At 35.9% G+C, this 18,737-nt stretch overlaps 1 protein-coding gene across 4 annotated transcripts in view; it reads left to right on the plus strand.

Annotated features, from left to right (window-relative positions):
• The window catches only part of LOC138707830 (serine-rich adhesin for platelets-like), a 1,123,723-nt gene that overhangs the window by 1,061,396 nt on the left and 43,590 nt on the right, over positions 1 to 18,737 (plus strand). For all 4 annotated transcript variants that reach the window (XM_069837793.1, XM_069837794.1, XM_069837795.1 and 1 more), the window contains one exon: positions 10,867 to 11,110. In XM_069837793.1, the coding sequence (XP_069693894.1) occupies positions 10,867 to 11,110 (244 nt within the window). The remainder of the gene's footprint in view (positions 1 to 10,866; positions 11,111 to 18,737) is intronic.

The raw sequence follows: 18,737 nt of genomic DNA on the forward strand, positions 1-18,737 counted from the left end.
AGTGGTATTGTAAGTAGGTACGCATAGACTATGAATCATAGTACAATCACAGCCTAGTATATACAGTCACGAAGCTTGAGTTGTGAGGGTGCTAGGAACAATAGACTGTACCTGTACTGTTTCGCACTGTCTGTAATGAGGCGATATAAGCGATCCTAGTGATTAGCAACTATCTATGGATGCATATTTACTACGTATTGAGTTTCGTGACTGTTTATACTAGACTGCGGTACAATATAGGCGCTCCATCGTCAAATGTTATGTTATGTTTTTATTTAACGACGCTCGCAACTGCAGAGGTTATATCAGCGTCGCCGGATGTGCCAGAATTTTGTCCCGCAGGAGTTCTTTTACATGCCAGTAAATCTACTGACATGAGCCTGTCACATTTAAGCACACTTAAATGCCATCGACCTGGCCCGGGATCGAACCCGCAACCTCGAGCATAGAAGGCCAGCGCTATACCAACTTGCCAACCAGGTCGACGCCATCGTCAATGTTTATGTAAAACACCAAGTTACGACTATATTGTGATCTGATTCTAATACTGAGTAAGTTACATTTTCATTCAGACTTTTATCAATCTACGAGGCGCATCCAGAAAGTAAGTTTCCTTATTTAAAAAAAAAGAACACACACTCTCAGGAAAACATTTATTGGCAACAGGTACAGCAATGCTTCAACTATTTTTCAACATGGCCACCATCAGAATTGAGACACTTATCGTATCGTGGGATCAACTTTTGTATCCCTCTGTCGTAGAACTCTGCCGCCTGTGAATGGAACCAGCGTGTGACAGAAGTCTTCAACTCTTCGTTGTTGCCAAAACGCTCACCGGAGGACAGGAATTTCTTGAGGTGTAAGAAAACGCGAAAATCGCTGGGAGCAAGGTCAGGACTGTAGGGTGGGTGATGAAACAACTCCCAGCCAAATTCCGTCAAAACAGCTGCTGTGCGCAGAGCCGTATGTGGACGAGCATTGTCATGGAGGAGCACAACACCTGCAGTAAGCATTCCACGCCTCTTGTTTTGAATGGCACGTCGCAATTTTCGCAGTGTTTCACAGTAACGGTCAGCGTTCACTGTTTCACCTCTTGGAAGGAAGTCAATGAGCAGAATGCCCTTCCTGTTCCAGAACAGCGTGCACATCACTTTCTGTACCGAAAACGTCTGTTTGCATTCGTCCTGACCGGAGATCCACTATGCCGCCAATACATTGACTGCTGCTTGGTTTCCGGGGTGAAGTGCGAAATCCAAGTCTCATCGCCCGTGACGATCCTGTCGAGGAACTCATCGCCGTAATCGTGATACCGTTGCAGAAATGTCAGTGCCAATCCTAAACGTTGCATATTGTGTTCGGGTGTCAGGTTTTTCGGCACCCACCTGGCACACACTTTTTTGAACAGCAGGTGCTTAGTGACAATCTCATGCAACAAGGATCGCGAGATCTGCGGAAAATGGCTGCTCAGCTCCGTAATCTTGAAGCGACGGTTCTCCATGATGCACTGCCGCACCAGCTCAACACGATCATCATTGATGAGGGACGGTCGCCCACTGCGCTCTTCATCATGGACACTTTGACGACCTTCGGAAAACTGCCTACACCAGCGACGCACCATCTGCTTACTCATGATGTTCGGCCCATAGACCTGACAGAGATACCGATGAATTTCAGTTGGCGCAATGCTTTGTGCATTAAAGAACTTTATCACCGACCGAACCTCGCAGGCAGCGAGAGAAGGAATAAGAGCTTCCATTTCGGACCAGTGCTGCGACGCTACTGGCACCAGGCGGGACCTGTCCGGCTGGCATATGATTGATACGTCATAGATGTGTTACGCATGCGCAATTGACACGGCTAATTACGTATATTTTCAAGGGGAAAAAATCAGGAAACTTACTTTCTGGATGCGCCTCGTATGTTACATTGTATTTCATTTTGATCTGTGTTTTGTGTATATTGTGTAAAATGTAAATATTGTTAATTTCTATATTGATTTTTTTATAATTGTGACGTAGAAAAAAACATTTTCTTAGCTTAAATAAATTTTTTACTGACAGTTATGGTAAAAGATATGAATTTCATAATCTTAGAATATATATTTTTCTTCACCGTCGGAGCTGATTTTGTTAAATGAATTAATTATTTTATATATTATATTTATAGAGTGTATACAGTTAATTTTTTTCATGTTTACTATTATGTTCTATAATATATATTATATATACTAGTTCAGTATTATCATCGTTCTAATATATTTCTTGTCATATATTGTAGAGAGCTCGTTTCGCAATTTTAGTGCGTTTATGTGGTTAAAAAGTAGCTGGACAGACCATTTAAATTTAGTGCAATCCCACTTACAGCTGTCATACTCTATTATTATTATTATTATTATTATTATTATTATTATTATTATTATTATTATTATTAACCGAACTGGGTCTTACCTTTCGTAGCTTCTGACATAAGCATTTAAGGTTAGAATTTGAAACCTGAAACTCCAGGATATACAAACCGATAACTTTACTAACTTGTTTGGAAACGAAAATTCTCTGCCTGCTCATCTTTCAGCCAATTCCTTGTAACCAAGTATGTTTGGGCCTGCTTCGTTTTAGCTTTTCTGGTGGATATCATTCCGTAACTCCTTTTGGCAACTTGTCTTCGTCCACCGCCTTAAAATGTCCATAAAATTTAAATTATTTAATATAATCCAGAAGGAACTTAGTTACGTTAATCTTTTATTTAATTGCTGTATTCTTAATTTTTTCCTTCTTAGAAATCCTAGTTGACCTAATCAATTTCTGTTTAATTTAATTTTGCTTCAGTTCTTGTGTTTAATTCCATGTTTCTGTTGCACATGTAACTTTATTTCAACTACTTTCTTTTAAATATGCGTATTTTTATAAGTCACGGCCCTATCCCCCCCCAAAAAAACACTGGTTTTGATACACCTGCTCGTCCTTCACTAATTCGCTCTTTATTTTCTGATTCATGATTTCCATCCTGGTCTATTTCCACCCCCAGATTCATTTACATGACTGATTGTTATTCATTTCTCATCTTACAATTGTAAATCCCTTGAAATGTCACCTCTGGCCATGAATCCATGATTTTCTTATTACTTAACTCAGACCGTTCCAAGTGGGCAGCCACACACAGAGATGCCGCATGGCTGTCCTGGATTTACATGAGCAGTGCCGAGCTCCGGAGAGAGACAGCGAGTGAGTGGGAAAGAGACGGAATACCGATCGCTGAGAGGGAGGCCAGGCCGCCTGGAATATTGTAATATCTATCTTTCAGAATTGTGACATTGAAGCCTTATCAGTTCTCTTTGGAATTTGACAGGAGTCTGCTCAACATTTGCAGAAAAGGGCGTCATAAAAATGTTCACCAAGTTCCTGCACGCGGCGAGAGATTTTTTTTTTTTTTTTTCTGGAAAGAGACTAATTTCTTCGAATAACGTCACCAGGGAAGAACTTAATACCTCTGAAGTTGAAATCATGCACTCCTTAATAAACATTCCATCCGTTAAAGGCCGGGTATTTTTGGTTGTATTTAGGGCAACAATATAGCTTGCATGGACAACTCTTTCGGAACTTGACTCACTCAATGTCCTGCGAAAGAAAGGGAAAAATGATTTTTAATGAAATTGTCACTGTACAAAAAATACATACCGGGATATCATGTTATTTTTACACACATTTCTAATATTAACCTGGCTATACCTTGGTATTAACGGTTGGGAACCGGAAACACTCTTTGCTACTCCCTTCCACGAATGGAGTTCTATGATACTGGCGTAAAATACAAACAAATCACTTTAATAGATATAGGAGGGAAGAAAAGTAGTTCATTCATTTACGTAAACTAGGAAATATCGCGATTTTGAGTTTGATAATTTTCATTGGGTTTTATTTAATCAAAATACAGTATAGTATAGTTTTTACTCACGAACTGAGACATCCATACGGACGTATTCATTATGCAGTATATATGAGCCGTTCATAGCAGAAGTGGTTAAGTCAAGAATGGGTAGTGAGGGTTGAAGTAAACATTCTGTAAAATACAGCGCAAAGTAGCAATTAATATTCACTTTATTTAAACTATTAGTAGTCAGTGGATAACAAGAACGACATATTAATTGCTAATTTGCGCTGTAGTTTACAGAATTTTTACTTTAAACCTCATTATCCAATTTTGACTTACACTACTTTTGCTCTGAATGGCTCATATTATACTGTCTACAGCACATTAGCGTACAATATAGAGAATGAAGTTAAATTTAAAAATAATCATAATATGGATATTTAAACACATTTTTTAATGGTAGCCGTTCATTTCGACACAGGCTCCAGTTCTTTTGTGCATTATCGCACTGTAGAGTATTGCACCTAATTCCAATAACCAGTTTCGTCCTTCGTACTAGTAACTTATAATAATTCTGTACCTAGTGTATAAAAGAGTACCTTATGTACTGTAAATTCAATCTTCACTTCTGCCCGACCCGCACAATTAAAATTACTCAGACATGCTATCTACTGTCCGTCCAAGTAGTTACATCGCAGGGTCGTAGAAAGGGGGCAAATCACGTGACAGTTAATTTTTAACGAGGTCCTTTTATTGAAGTTATTTGAAACAGTTTTATAATATTACGTAAACATACAATTCCTAACAAAAACTAATGTTTTCTAAGAGCTAAAACAGCAGAAACAGGTGGGGGAAACAGGGATGCAACGTAGGCAAACGAACGACAGCACCTGTGCGAAAATATGATTCAATATTGAAAGCTCTTTCGTCACTGGAAAACGCGAACATATTTCTGGAACGTACTATACTCACTAACTCAGAACAGTACTATGACCGTAAGGCGACTTTGACTGCATATGCTGCCTTGGTTCTGTGTGGAAGGCGGTTGGAAGTTTACTAGTAGAAAGGGTGGGAGTAGAGTATATTAAAAAACTCAGATACAGTAAAAATTGAATTAAAAATAAAATGATGTCCCTGTACGTACTGAACGGACAGAAATTTCTTTAAGAGTTCAACAAACGTTTTTATATAATTCTCATACATTGTTGACAACTGTTCAAAATAAACTTACTATAACCATTAATTTAATCATATTGCCTTTAGAGTACTTAATTAGTTGAAATATTTACCTCGTCGTAAGATGACTGCATTTCGATCTTTAGTTTCGTTATTAATGCCTTCCTCTCTCCGCCGATAATATGAGCGTGGGTATCAGAATGCTTAACTTCAAAGTGAGGTTTAATGCTGTACGTTTCTGCCCGTACATTGATATGGTATATTAAACATTGAAAATTGTTGTCGTCAGATTAGACAAGAGGAGTTAAATCCTGAACCGACTGTCGACATACTTCTCTTCATTCTTATTCAAAACAATTAAGCACAAACGATAGTACATCATATGAATGAATGAATGAATGATCCAGCAATGCCTGAAGAATGTAATCTAACAGACGAAGAGAAGAATAGATGATTCGTACACAACCACCATCACCACAGCCTCAGCGACAGAGAGGAGTGGAGGTCTGCCCTGGGCAGACACAGGGCAGCGTCCGGGCGCCCTAGCCCTCAAATGCTGTGTTGGAATGGTCTGCCTCAACTCATATCTTTATCAGTGTTTTGGTCATGTACTCTAAACCCTCATACTCTTTGGAATAAAGTACTGAGCGTCTACAAACACTAAAGAGTAATACAGTGACATCATATATCTGTAATCCCATTCTTGCACATATTTTGTTGCAGACTTTCTAAACCATTGGGATAACAGGATGAGCCGTATGTAATGTCATTAATTTCAGAGGGTTATTCTTTTTAAGGTATTTAAAAGAATAAAGCTTAATACAATTTTGTTCGTTTTTGCTATCTTTTCGAGATAATTGTTTTATGTGAAATATTTCATAGCGTGATTTGAGAAAACATTGTCTTTAATTCGCAATATGGTCAGTAAATTTAAGAAAGCAGTGTATTGTGATATCGAAGGTTGAAGGAATGCTAGCTTTGTCCTTTAAATACACAGAAATTTGATCCGAACAAATGTAACTTTTCGTTCTGCAAAAGAATTCTGCGATGTTACATTTGTTCGGATGAAATTTATGCGTATTTATAGGACAAAACTGAAATTCTTTCAATTATTCATTATCATAATAGACTGCTTTCTTAAATTGACTGAGAATATTGGGAATTAAGTCAAGGGCTTTCTCAAACACGCTATCTCGGAAACGAAGCAAAAATGAGCAAAATTGTATTAAACTTTTTTGTTTGAAATATCTCAAGGAATAATCCCCTGAAATTTATGACATTACTTACAGTTTACTCAGTATAATGGTATCGTGTATCTGTAATCCCATTCTTGCACATATTTTGTTTCAGATATTTAAGCCATAGAAATATACCGTTCTATTAGATATAAGGTACTGCGTAGTAACACAGCAACAAACTGGAAATTTTTACATTTGGTTTTCGTGAAGTTTTCATTCTCTCTCCCTCCCTCCCTCCCTCCCTCCCTCCCTCCCTCCCTCCATCTCCCTCTTCCCCTCCCCTCACCCTCTCTCTTAGGGAGGAGGAACCCGAAGGCTTACACAGCCTTTATTGTGCTTACCACTCCTCTTGTATGAATGATATTTGTCGCCGAATGGTTACGCTCTTATGAATATACAGCACACTGCACCGCGAACTTAATTCGGGCTATAGTAATGATCAGAACCCTGGTCTATGGTGATTTTTTTTGTTAATTGTGCATGTATTTTTTAATTTCGTTTTTTTGTGTTTAATGTATCGACTTTTCTCGATACTGTTGAAATAAAATAATATGCCTGTCATCGTGCAATAACCCACCACATCTCTTCTACCAAATTTGCTTGGAAGCGAAAGTCAATTTAAAGACATTATATAAAAATATAATTAATTACATTACATATTTGTATCTATTGTTGTTTTTGTTATTATTATTATTATTATTATTATTATTATTATTATCAACCAGCGAATTTAATGTATCATAATATTTGAGATATAATTTAGTTGAAGAGCATTATGGACGGTGAGATGTAGTAAAATAATTAACACAGTTATTACTTTAACTTACTCTGAACTCCAAATCTGTGAATTGGACAAACTGCAACGTACATAGAACAAGTTTTAATATTTCTACATTTCATTAAAGATCTCGTCTGAAAAATGTGTTATGATTTAAATAAAACTCATGGCTACGTATTCCTCCACACAAGACGCACTTTATTTCGTTTTTTTGTCCCATCTTCATACCATAACTTCACTTAAGTGAAATGAAGTATTTCAACGAAAAATTCATATACTATTACAATAAATAAAATTTAAAAACAGTAAATATTTTTCCTTTGTGTCGTGCAAATTAAGACTTTCGGAAGAAAACGTAAAATTCGCGAGGATTTGCTTGAAACACGTTCACATAGATGAACTACATTTATCTCTCAACGTATACGTACCTCTAACCACAGATAAAAAAAATTTTCGCGTTTATCGCTAGTACCAAAAATGTGATAATAATGACATGTGAAGAAATGATGGCGAAAGGAGTCCGAGGTCCAACGCCGAAAGTTACCCAGCAATTCTGTTTCTACCCTCTCGTTTCGCAGTCAGACATGCTAACCGGTACTCCACGGCAGAGAACCTTCCGTGGGACTCTAGCTTAACATGAAATAAATGATATCTCCTGAGAAATAAAGAGTCACTTTAATAGATTACATGTCAAGCAATTTCTTGTTCTACCTTCGAAACGTACACTTGGGGTTTTCATTATAGTCTCCGTACAAGTGCTGCTAAAGGAGCACGAAAAATGAATTAAGTTGGTTATATTATTCTATGCAATGGACTTGTGAGTTTAGAAGTTAGCTGCATTTAATTTTGTATTTCAGTTTGTAAACTTTCTTACGCGAACTTGTGACAACAACAGAAGATACCCAACTATTTATGACATTAACTGCCATGATGCAATAAGTTAGAATCAACAATCAAATTCGTATATAGTTAGAGAATAATTAGGACTTTTGGGGACCAGGGTCTTGGCTTTGTTCTGAATGGAACAACATTATTCTCAAATGAAAACATAGCCTACATTGAAAGTACATTGTTATTTCCACATGTATCCATCCTTTTTATAGATGACATGATTTTTTTTTTCACTGCAAGTAGTAACATAAGCTGCTGCCAGGAAGTCAAAAGGATGATAGCAATGTCCAAGGAAGCTTTTGATAGAAAAAGGAGCATCTTCTCTGGAACTTTGGATGAAGAACTAAGGAAGAGACCAGTGAAGTGCTGTGTGTGGAGTGTGGCATTGTATGGATCAGAAACATGGACATTACGACGAAGTGAAGAGAAACGACTGGAGGCGTTTGAAGTATGGATATGGAGAATAATGGAAGGAGTGAAGTGAACAGACAGAATAAGAAATGAAGTTGTGTTGGGAAGAGTGGGTGAAGAAAAAATGATGCTGAAACTGATCAGGAAGAAGAAAAGAAGTTGGTAGGTCACTGGCTGAGAAGAAACTGCCTGCTGAAGGATGCAATGGAAGGAATGGTGAACGGGTGAAGAGTTCGGAGCAGAAGAAGATATCAGATGATAGACGACATTAAGATATATGGATCATATGCGAAGACAAAGAGGAAGGCAGAAAATAGGAAACATTAGAGAAAGCTGGGTTTGCAGTGAGAACACTATGAATGAATGAATGTTGTTTCAGTATACTTCATTAGAAAAAAAGTATATTTGAGGAATGCAGGACTGTGGAAAAGAACATAGAACTAATTTTTGCATTTCGTATATTTGTTTTTATGCATTGCAAATATCTGGCATTTAAAAAAAAAAAAAACTCAGAACGATTAATTCATTTATTGGTTTTAAATTTATATTTATTGCAAAAAGAATGTTACGTTTAAAAAATGCTAATTACTGGACAAGCCGTGAGAATAGGGAAAAATATGCAGTAGAATCTTTAAAAAGTTTTGATTTTAAATATTACGTGTGAAAATATTTGCACTTTTTTCCGTAGCACATTCTATATATCGAGCTCACGTCTATAAATTGTTGTTCTTCAGTTGTTATAAGTTCTAGAAATTAGTCTTTGTTTCTTACATCTTTCGACTGTACACTAGTCCAAATTTGTAGTTTTGATTGTCACAATCTAAACGCATCTAACCCTGGCATTGAATGTGTCCCATTTTCTCAATATGTTTTTGCATAATTTTAAGTCAGTTACGATTACTTTCAACGGTAAAGTGTTACAATTATGAGTAATTTAAAATACATTATTTTCCTTCACTAAACTCTTTTTTCCACAAAACTCTCCTTAGTACTGGATTGAAATTTTATCTGAGTTCATTGTGTTGTTGTGAGTAATAGTTTGGAATTTAGGTTCTCTACCTGCAGAAAGGTGGGTTTTTATTATTTTGTGAAATGGTTGTATAATTTTAAATCAATTATGTTTATCTTCAATAATAAAAGTATTACAATTACGAATATTTTAAGATAAATAATTTTTCTTCCCTAAACGCTTTGTTCCACAAAGTCCCTAAAGGGCTGGATTGATATTTATGTAAGTTCAATGTGTCTTCATGACTAATAGTTTAGAATTTATGTTCTCTACTTGCAGACAGGTAGGTTTTTATTACTGCTGTTGATCGATCAAAATATTTAATCGATAAACTATTTGAATTTAATCGATTAATCGAGCTTTGATCGATTTGAAAAAAATGTTTTATATACTCTAATACACAATGATTGTTAAATTTAACCTGTGTTCGGTGATAACCATAAGTATTAAATGTTGTATATCTGTATATATTGTATCGTTATATTACAAAACAACTATTTTAATTATTTGCTAACATATGTGTTATGAGGCTTATAATTTATTGTGTCAATTTCTCCGGGAATTTGTGAGACAAACATACATAACAAAAAGTATGAAGACTCACCTAGTTAATACTGCTTCATCCATGATTTTAAACATGTGAGTGCATTCACATGCTCCGAATTAAGTGCCGCTCTACGTTTAATAACAATGTTTCCTGTATCACTAAACGCAAAACTTTTTTTTCTGTCAAGCATTTCTCCACGATCGTTCAATTTAAATCCAAACGTTTCACCGAGATTTCCTCTCAAATTCTCATATGACAAAATGGAGTTTACACTATTCACAGACCGCATAAAACTGATTTTTTATCAAACTAAACACACAACCTTCATATACAAACTCAGTACAGAAACTGCAGCTGCAAAAGTACAGCGGTCGAAACAGAAGACTGGCCCCTATTGTAACCGAATTACCAGATTTTAGAAAGAGAAGAAGATATTTACGCTCTCATTTGCACACAGTGTAGACATGGCTATTTTATAAGGGATGAGGGGAACGAACCCCAGAAAAGTATGTATTTCATATGCTAGGAAGATGAACTGACAAAAGGGTGGAAGTTTTCTTTGAAAACCATAAAACGTAGTAAGAGTTTCGCATTGTGTTTCAGCTTTCAATAGAGGTACACTAGGTCTCTGTCTTCATATCTCCATGTCTTTCTGAAGTGTTTATGCAAAGATTTTTCCTACACTACCTGCTTTGCAGTTTAAAAATAATAGTACTATTGTGCTTTTAAGTAAGCAATTTATGAGAGAGGAATATTGTCAGAATTTTTAGTCTGAGTTTGTATTAACAAAATAATAATTAAAATCAACTACAACCGATTAATTTTAATCGACTCGATTATTGCATTAAATATATTTGATCGATTAATCTTATAAGGAAATTGATCGATTAATCGATTAAATCCCACAACACTAATTTTTATTATGTAAAAAGGAAAATATGTTTCACAGGTCCGAAGAGGAGCAATTACCAGACAAAATCGAAAGCCTAGGGCTAGCTGCAGAAGGTAAAGATGGAATTGATGTTCCGCTCACACCTTATCGTGTGCCTAGCACAGACCTGTACGAACTGGAGAAGAGTTTGGATTACTGGCGCAAGCAGCACTCAAGTCGAACTTACGGTTACTACACACGAGGAGATGATGACGAACCTCCCAGCAAAGTTCGGTACAATGACACCGGGAGCCTGGAAGAGGTAGAAATCCATGTTCATGTTTTTCAGTTTTTCTTTACTTTTATATCTGTCTTTCTTTTTTTCCTGATTTTATTGTGGAACGTTTAAGTGGGCCCATATTCGGGAAAACGTCAACACATTTCTGTAATACTCTACGCGCATTTCGCTCCTTAGCGGGAGTATGCCGATGCAACTCTCAACATATAGGTCTAATTGCTATTTAGTTACAGCGCGTCAATGCAATCAGCAACATGGCATAAAGAATAAAAATAAAATAACTTTTAATAATGCAACATGCATAATGATCTTCAGTAAAATTTATTGCATAGGGCCTACATATTTATCATAACTATAGTCCTCCGTTTGGTTACTTTGAATACAAGTCAGTTGTACATCGATCACACTAGATTCGTATGGAGAGCTAGTTGGACGTCAACACTTCACGCTTCAGTGAATCAGGGCGTCGTCCTCCATGCATCTGTACTATATATCTACTACATCTGTTTATTATTGTACCTGCGTGTGTAAGTCGTTGAACAACAGGAATACCTCTTGGATTTAATAACAGGAATAACGAAATATACATTTAAAGTCAGCGTATAAGCAATTAAAGATACAGTAAAATCCCTTTTATCCGGCACCCAAATGACCGGCAATACCAAAACAACGGAACTTTTGGCTAGGCCCAAAAAAGTTTAAATCTGTCACATTGCCACAGTCTTGGCCGTTAGTTTTGCCACATTAGGAAGTTCGCACGAACTTTCATTTTCAGTGAATATTCGAACCTAAAATTAGTGTATTATTTGATTGTGTGATGTGTTTTAATAAAGAAAATACACACAGTTTTTATGTTTATTTAATTATATTCGGTCCGTCAGTTTTGCCACATTAAGAATGTCGCACAAACTTTCGTTTTCAGTAAATATTCGAACCTAAAATTAGTCTATTACGCCTATTTGTGTTGTGTGATGTATTTTAATGAAGGAAAATCCACACAGCTTTTATGAATATTTAATTATGTTTAGGCCGTCAGTGTTGCCACATTAGGAAGTTCGGACCAACTTTCATTTCAGTGAATATTCGAACCTAAAATTAGTATATTATTTGTGTTATGTGATGTGTTTTAAAATAATGAAAATCCACACAGAGTTTATGTTTATTCAGTTACGAGCAAGTGATAGAGAAATAAGCTTCACATGGCTGCAGTTTAAACATTTGGCACTATGAAATACGAACATATTTGTGTATACCGGTATTTATTCAATTATCCGGCAAAACTTCGTATCCGGAACTAGCCTGGTCCCTTCCGTGCCGGATAAGAGAGATTATACTGTAATTTTTACTAGAGATGGGCGAAAATAAAAAAAAAAAATATGAAGAGCCAGCCCCTTTACTTTTTGGAGCCACCACATTTCGTTCAGACATACAATGAGGAAACCATTCGAGCTAAGATAAATATACATTTTACTGAAATATATTAATCAATATTAAATAGCTTTGCATTGCAAACACACGCCCTCAGAGACACTCTTGTAGGATATCTTGAGATGCTTAACAAATGTAACAATATTAATTTTAAAAGCACATCCGAATTTCTTCCTACAACCGCTTTTGTTAACATTATGTACTAGTCGCAGTGACAAAAAAAAATCAAAGTCTTAAAAACATTTTGAATTCAGTAAACAATTCAGGCGCCACATATAATTTTTAGTCGCCATGGCTACCTGATGCAAGGAGTTTGTCTACTCCTGATTTTTACAATAAGAAAAACGATCTAGATGCTTTAAAGTTTCTGTTAACAAATGAAAAAGTATATGTAAATTTCAGCACAAACTAAAAATAAAACACATTAATGTGTGTACTGAGGACGTGCTCGCTTCCAAATTCTTCTATTATAGCACTCATCTCCAACCGTCTAGCTTTGTTTTGTTTTCGTATGTTCACTGAGCAGCACACCGGAACTAAGTAGTGTTGGATGACGTCAACCTGTACTTCATACATACCTACACTGTTGCGGGCTGCTTGGAGGCTTTAGGTAACCAAACGCAGGAATCTAATCATAACCTACAAATATCCAAACCCATAAAATCACACAAACACTAACTTCTTAAACGTTCCAGCAATTATAGGAATACTATGAATCCCCTGTCATCTTTATTTTGTTCTTATTTGTTTTTGTTTTTTTCACTTTTCGTTTTCTTTATATTTTTGCCTCCCTTTTCTTTATGTTTGCTTCTTATCTCCTGTGATTAAAAAAATCATTTTAGCAAATGTAAATGTTCTTTATTTTAAATCATATTATAGTTATTACAATGATGAGTTACTACTCAACCAATGGTCAGTACTGGACAATTGTTTGTATTTGACAAATTCCTGTCCATACTCAATAGTCAACAACTTGTTCGACAATCATTTGACATAAAATTATATGGTACATCTTCGGTCGTATCATTAGTTTGTTTTAGTACATGGAATATAAAAGCGGATTTTGTTCAAAGCTAGGTTATGACGATGCAATAATAGTGATTTATTGTTATTATCATTATCATCATCACCACCACCATCTCCACCACCACCGTTTTGTATGCAAAAGACACTCTCTTTTATAAGCACTTTCTCTTTGAAGGCTTGTTTTATTCAAAGCAATGCCAAATATAACAAAATTAACCTTCTGGCAATACTACTTAGTTGCAGTAAAGTTCTATCTACTATACTAGTAGAAATCCGAAATAAATATTTATCACCAATCGATATTATTTGAGAGTTGTTTCAGTTTACCATCTCACAGTGAATCGAGAGTGGCAATTAACGGTCGTAGAGAGTGTCGCTGAAGAATAGAGGTTTCTTCTTTATTATTGAAACGTTAGGTTCTTCTAACACACATATTTCACATGCTATACAGGGTGTCCGATTTAAGTCGTTCACTTTTTCTTAGGCAGCCCAAATAATAATCGAGATATGTGGGATGTGTGGGGTGGGTATAACCTCCACTGACATCATCATCTGAATGTTATAAATTTTAGTCTTCGTATGATAATTTTATGTAAATACATGCTGTCAATCTATCAATTTTTTCTCCTTTCCAACGTTTATTCCAGTCTTGATAATATTTTATCGAATTATTTGCTATCCTTATAGTTCCTACAACATTGTTTCCTTAATGCGCAAGTTATAGTCAATCCTCCAAATTAATATATTTGTTATGTTTCTTTCGGAATGATCAACGTATCTTTCAAGAACAGACAGCCCAGAATTTTAACAAAATTTATTGATTAGTTTCAACGTATTTTGAATGTCACGCCTAGTGACACTACCATGAGAACGCCAAATCTGAGTAGACCAAGAAAAAAGTTGGATTCAGACTGTGAAAGACCATAATTATGGTCTAAGACATACGAGATCAAAAACAACCCGCATGGAGTTGGACGATGTGGACGTGGTTCGCTTGCTGGAACATCTTACCAGTGCACATGTATTTCTTCTCTCGCTATCTTTCACTTTATCTCTTACGAGCTTCAGATATTAAAACCGTGAATGGTTATCGACTGTAGAATTCGAGCTTTTATAGCTGTACTGCTGTGGAACATTCTGGTGCATATATTACGATGGATTCCGTATATCTATTTAAAGTAGTATTAATTAGAATATTCTATAATCACCTTGAATCGAAGTTCCAGCCACCGGCGTGGCTCAGTCGATTAAGGCGTTTGCCTGCCGGTCTGATGTTGTGTTCGGGCGTGGGTTCGATCCCCGCTTGGGCTGATTACCTGGTTGGGTTTTTCCGAGATTTTTCCCAACCGTAATGTGAATGCAAGGTAATCTATGGTGAATCCTCGGCCTCTTCTCGCCAAATATCATCTCGCTATCACCAATCTCATCGACGCTAAATAACCTAGTAGTTGATAGAGCGTCGTTAAATAACCAACTAAAATTAAAAAATCTAAGGTTCAAATTAAAAATTACGAAAGAAGGACCTAATATAACCCTCTCAAGCAGTCGAAACATTCATGTAAACACATCACTAAAAGCTATGAATTATCCTTGAGAGATCTGTGTATTATATAAATGCTTGTTTCTTTACTCAGACGTATCATATGAATTAATGTATCAATTAGCCCCTCGAAGCTAAGTATATTTATTATTTTAGCTGTTCTCAATCGTTACTTAAACTAAAATACAGAGAATTTCAACGACGAAAAGTAGTGAGTCCACTAGAGATGAACAAAACTAACTGCCGCTCTCGCTCACTGTGTTCGTTGCATTTGTCATTCGAGTCTCGTATCGTCATTCTCGTGCGCTTCGAGTCCCGCTCATCATGCTCTAAATAGCATTTGGTCGGCGTGGAAAGATTTCGTAACTTTGAATCAGAGTCGTGCAGGCTGACTCACAGCTCAGCTCTGCGAGTCCTAATGCATCAGCAGCCCAACCCACCCAAGACCAACACTGCGTGACGCGGCCGCTTCCTAGCCCATTGCACTGCACCAGTTGATTGCATTCTACAGTTTTCCTGCTTGCACGCATTGGGTGTGCTTTCGCTTGGCGTGTGGCATGAGCATACAGTGACTTGCATACCGGACACATTAAAAAATTAAATTATTTTCCACTGCTGTCGAACACAGATTTAAAAACTTTAATTTCCATCCGACACTATTGTTTTAAACTCTCTAGCAACGATTTTCTCCTTTACTACTTTTTCTCTAGAGAGACTGTATTTTAGCATGTGTGCTTTCAAGGCCGGTGTCTGTGATTAAGGTTTTTCGGGCTGCTATTAAACTATCAAAGTTCTTTGGCAAAGATGTTTTATAAAATATATATTATAAAATATATGACAGGGTAATGAGTTTTCTTTTATAAACGTTTCTTTCATAAAAGATCTCTTATAAAATGTAAGTTCAGCTTGTTATCTTTGATAAAAGATTTCTATACCTTGAAACAAATATGGCGGAACGCAAATATAACTGGACAATTGCTACCACAAAAATTCTGATATCGGAGTATGAAGGAAATGAAATGTTGTAAATAAATAATTTTTGTAATGTAATAATAATAATAATAATAATAATACTTTATAATAATTTGCATAACTTTTCAAGTCCTCGCATTGTAGCTCTTTCAATAAGTTCTGATGTATACCTCTCTTATCACGTCTTGCAATCCATGGTTTGACCCTGATCACATATTTGTATCGTGATCAGGGGTTAAACCCATAGTTGTTTCTTTTTCAGTAACATGCATATTGTAATAATTGAACTAATTGTAGCTCTTCTTCATTCATAGTGTTATAAACATACGCGTAAATATTAGTATAAACAAATCATAAACTTAACGCGTAAATATTAGTATCAACAAACCCTCGGAACAATTGTTCACTGTTGTGGAACAATAATTGTTCGGAGAGTTTTATTGCTAATTTTAGGTTATGTTTGATAAAAATTTTATGTAGCGTAATATACCCCAAATCCTATCCTTTATCAAAGATCTTTGATAAAATAATTTGTCGTATTCTTTGTCTAAGGCATTCCGCTTAGGACTCGCGTTACGGAATGCGCTCTGGTTCGAGTCCTCATGGGGGAAGAAATTTTCTCATGAAATTTCGGCCAGTGTATGGGACCGGTGCCCACCCAGCATCGTGATGCACTTGGGGAGCTAGGATAGGTAGCGAAATCTGGCTGCGAATACCAGCTATAACGGCTGGGGGGATCATCGTGCTAACCACACGATACCTCCATTCTGGTTGGATGATCGTCCACCTCTGTTTCGGCATGTGGGCGTGAGGCCAGCAGCCGGCTGGACGATCTAGGCCCTTCACGGGCTGTAGCGCCGCGGATTATTATTACTTGATTGTTTATACATACTGTATATAACAGTTTCCAGAGTAGATAAAAGTTCAGTCAGGTATAAACAACTGTGGCGATTCAAGGCTGTTTGACTTCGGGACTTCTTTTGATATCAATGTCGATTCTCGGACCTTTCACAACCAGTCTTTACGTCAAGGACGCGACGTAATACAACATTGTCGTGCGGGTTTTCAGCTTTGCGGACGCTGTTATTCTCGCATTCTCGATCGTTGTTCATCTCTAGTGTCCACCCATAGTCGTGCTGTGCGTGATACCTAAAACAATTTATGAACGGCTTGAGTCAGACACTCTGTACATGATCATTTAAGGACCATAACCGTTTACATGTTCTGTATGTACTTCGTGTTTAATTTCTTCTACCTCTATATATGCATTTTATAATAAATTTCTTATGTCAATTCTTACTATTTTGTAGTTAAGTAGATATTGTCCATTTTAATGAGTTGATATACTTATTTTATGTTTTGGAATGTTAATATGATTGCAATTGTTAGTAAAATGCTTATGAAAGTCATTCATATATGCAGCTGTATATAGCAGGAATACGTTGTGATAAGAATGCGCTCATTTTTTATGCATTTCTTAAAAAATTTAATGATTTGACAGGCGCTATAACACAACAGTGGTTCTGTTTTCGCCAGAAACAAATAACTTGATCATTCTTCTTGGAATGAATATTGGTCTGGAAAAAATGGCGTTCGGAAACCATACTCTATACAGGATAATCCAGTAAATTATTAAACTAAATACTTCTAGGAACAGTAATAAAAGGAAAAAAAGTACTTTTATTCACTTCTTATTCTAGTTAATAGATTTTCAAGAAATTTAACTTAAGTACTAACATTTAGAAACTTTTAACACATCTGCGAGCAAAAAAATAAGTTCTCTCAGCACATATCTTCGTGCTGTGTATGACCGTTAAATGAAAAGAACTATTAACATACCTACAGTGCTTTTGAGCAATTGTGATCAAATTCTTCTGCCAGTTTTCTTTACTATTTATTTAGGTGTAGTATCCTATTTATTTTAAATAGATAATCACATTTTTCTTGATCTGAAATGTTAATGCAATCGGTGTTTTAAATAACGTACTAGAAAAATTAAAAATGTATACCAAAATTTATAGCAGGAATCTTTTGAAACAATAGAGCGTTCGTTTTTGTTGTCTTTCTATAAAATATTAATTATTTGACAGATACCACAAACCAACGGCGTCCCTCTTTCCGTCAACAGCAGCTGGATCATTTTTCTTCCTCTTCTTTTTATCAATTCTGTTGTGCAAAATATTCTGACCAGCTATATTATTCCTCAGACTATGATTATTTGCTAAGTTTAAGTACAAACATTTTTTCTGGGAATATTAGATAAAAATACTCCCTGCGAGCTCTTTATCCTAATAAACAAAATTTTAAAAAGTTGTTTAATTATCATATCTAGAAACTAATAACGCCTCGTGATTATCTGTAAGAAAATGTTAATTTCTTCCAGCGGATATTTCTTTGTGCTGTGTACGTTCATGAAATGCAATAAACATTAAGTATTTCCAGCAGATATCTTCTTCGTACTATGTATGGTCATTAAGTGTTCAAAACGTTAATTTTTTCGAGCTGATATTTCCTTTGTGCTATGTATGATCATTAAATGAACCAAAAGTTTTTTTTCTAGCAGATATCTTGTTCGTCCTATCTACGATCATTAAATGGAGCAAACGTTAAGATTTTTTCCAGCACATATCTTTTTCGTGCGATGTGTGGTCATTAAATGACAAGAACATTAACATACTTTGTATG

The sequence above is a fragment of the Periplaneta americana genome, chromosome 10 (genome assembly GCF_040183065.1).
Source record: "Periplaneta americana isolate PAMFEO1 chromosome 10, P.americana_PAMFEO1_priV1, whole genome shotgun sequence".
Lineage (NCBI taxonomy): Eukaryota > Metazoa > Arthropoda > Insecta > Blattodea > Blattidae > Periplaneta > Periplaneta americana.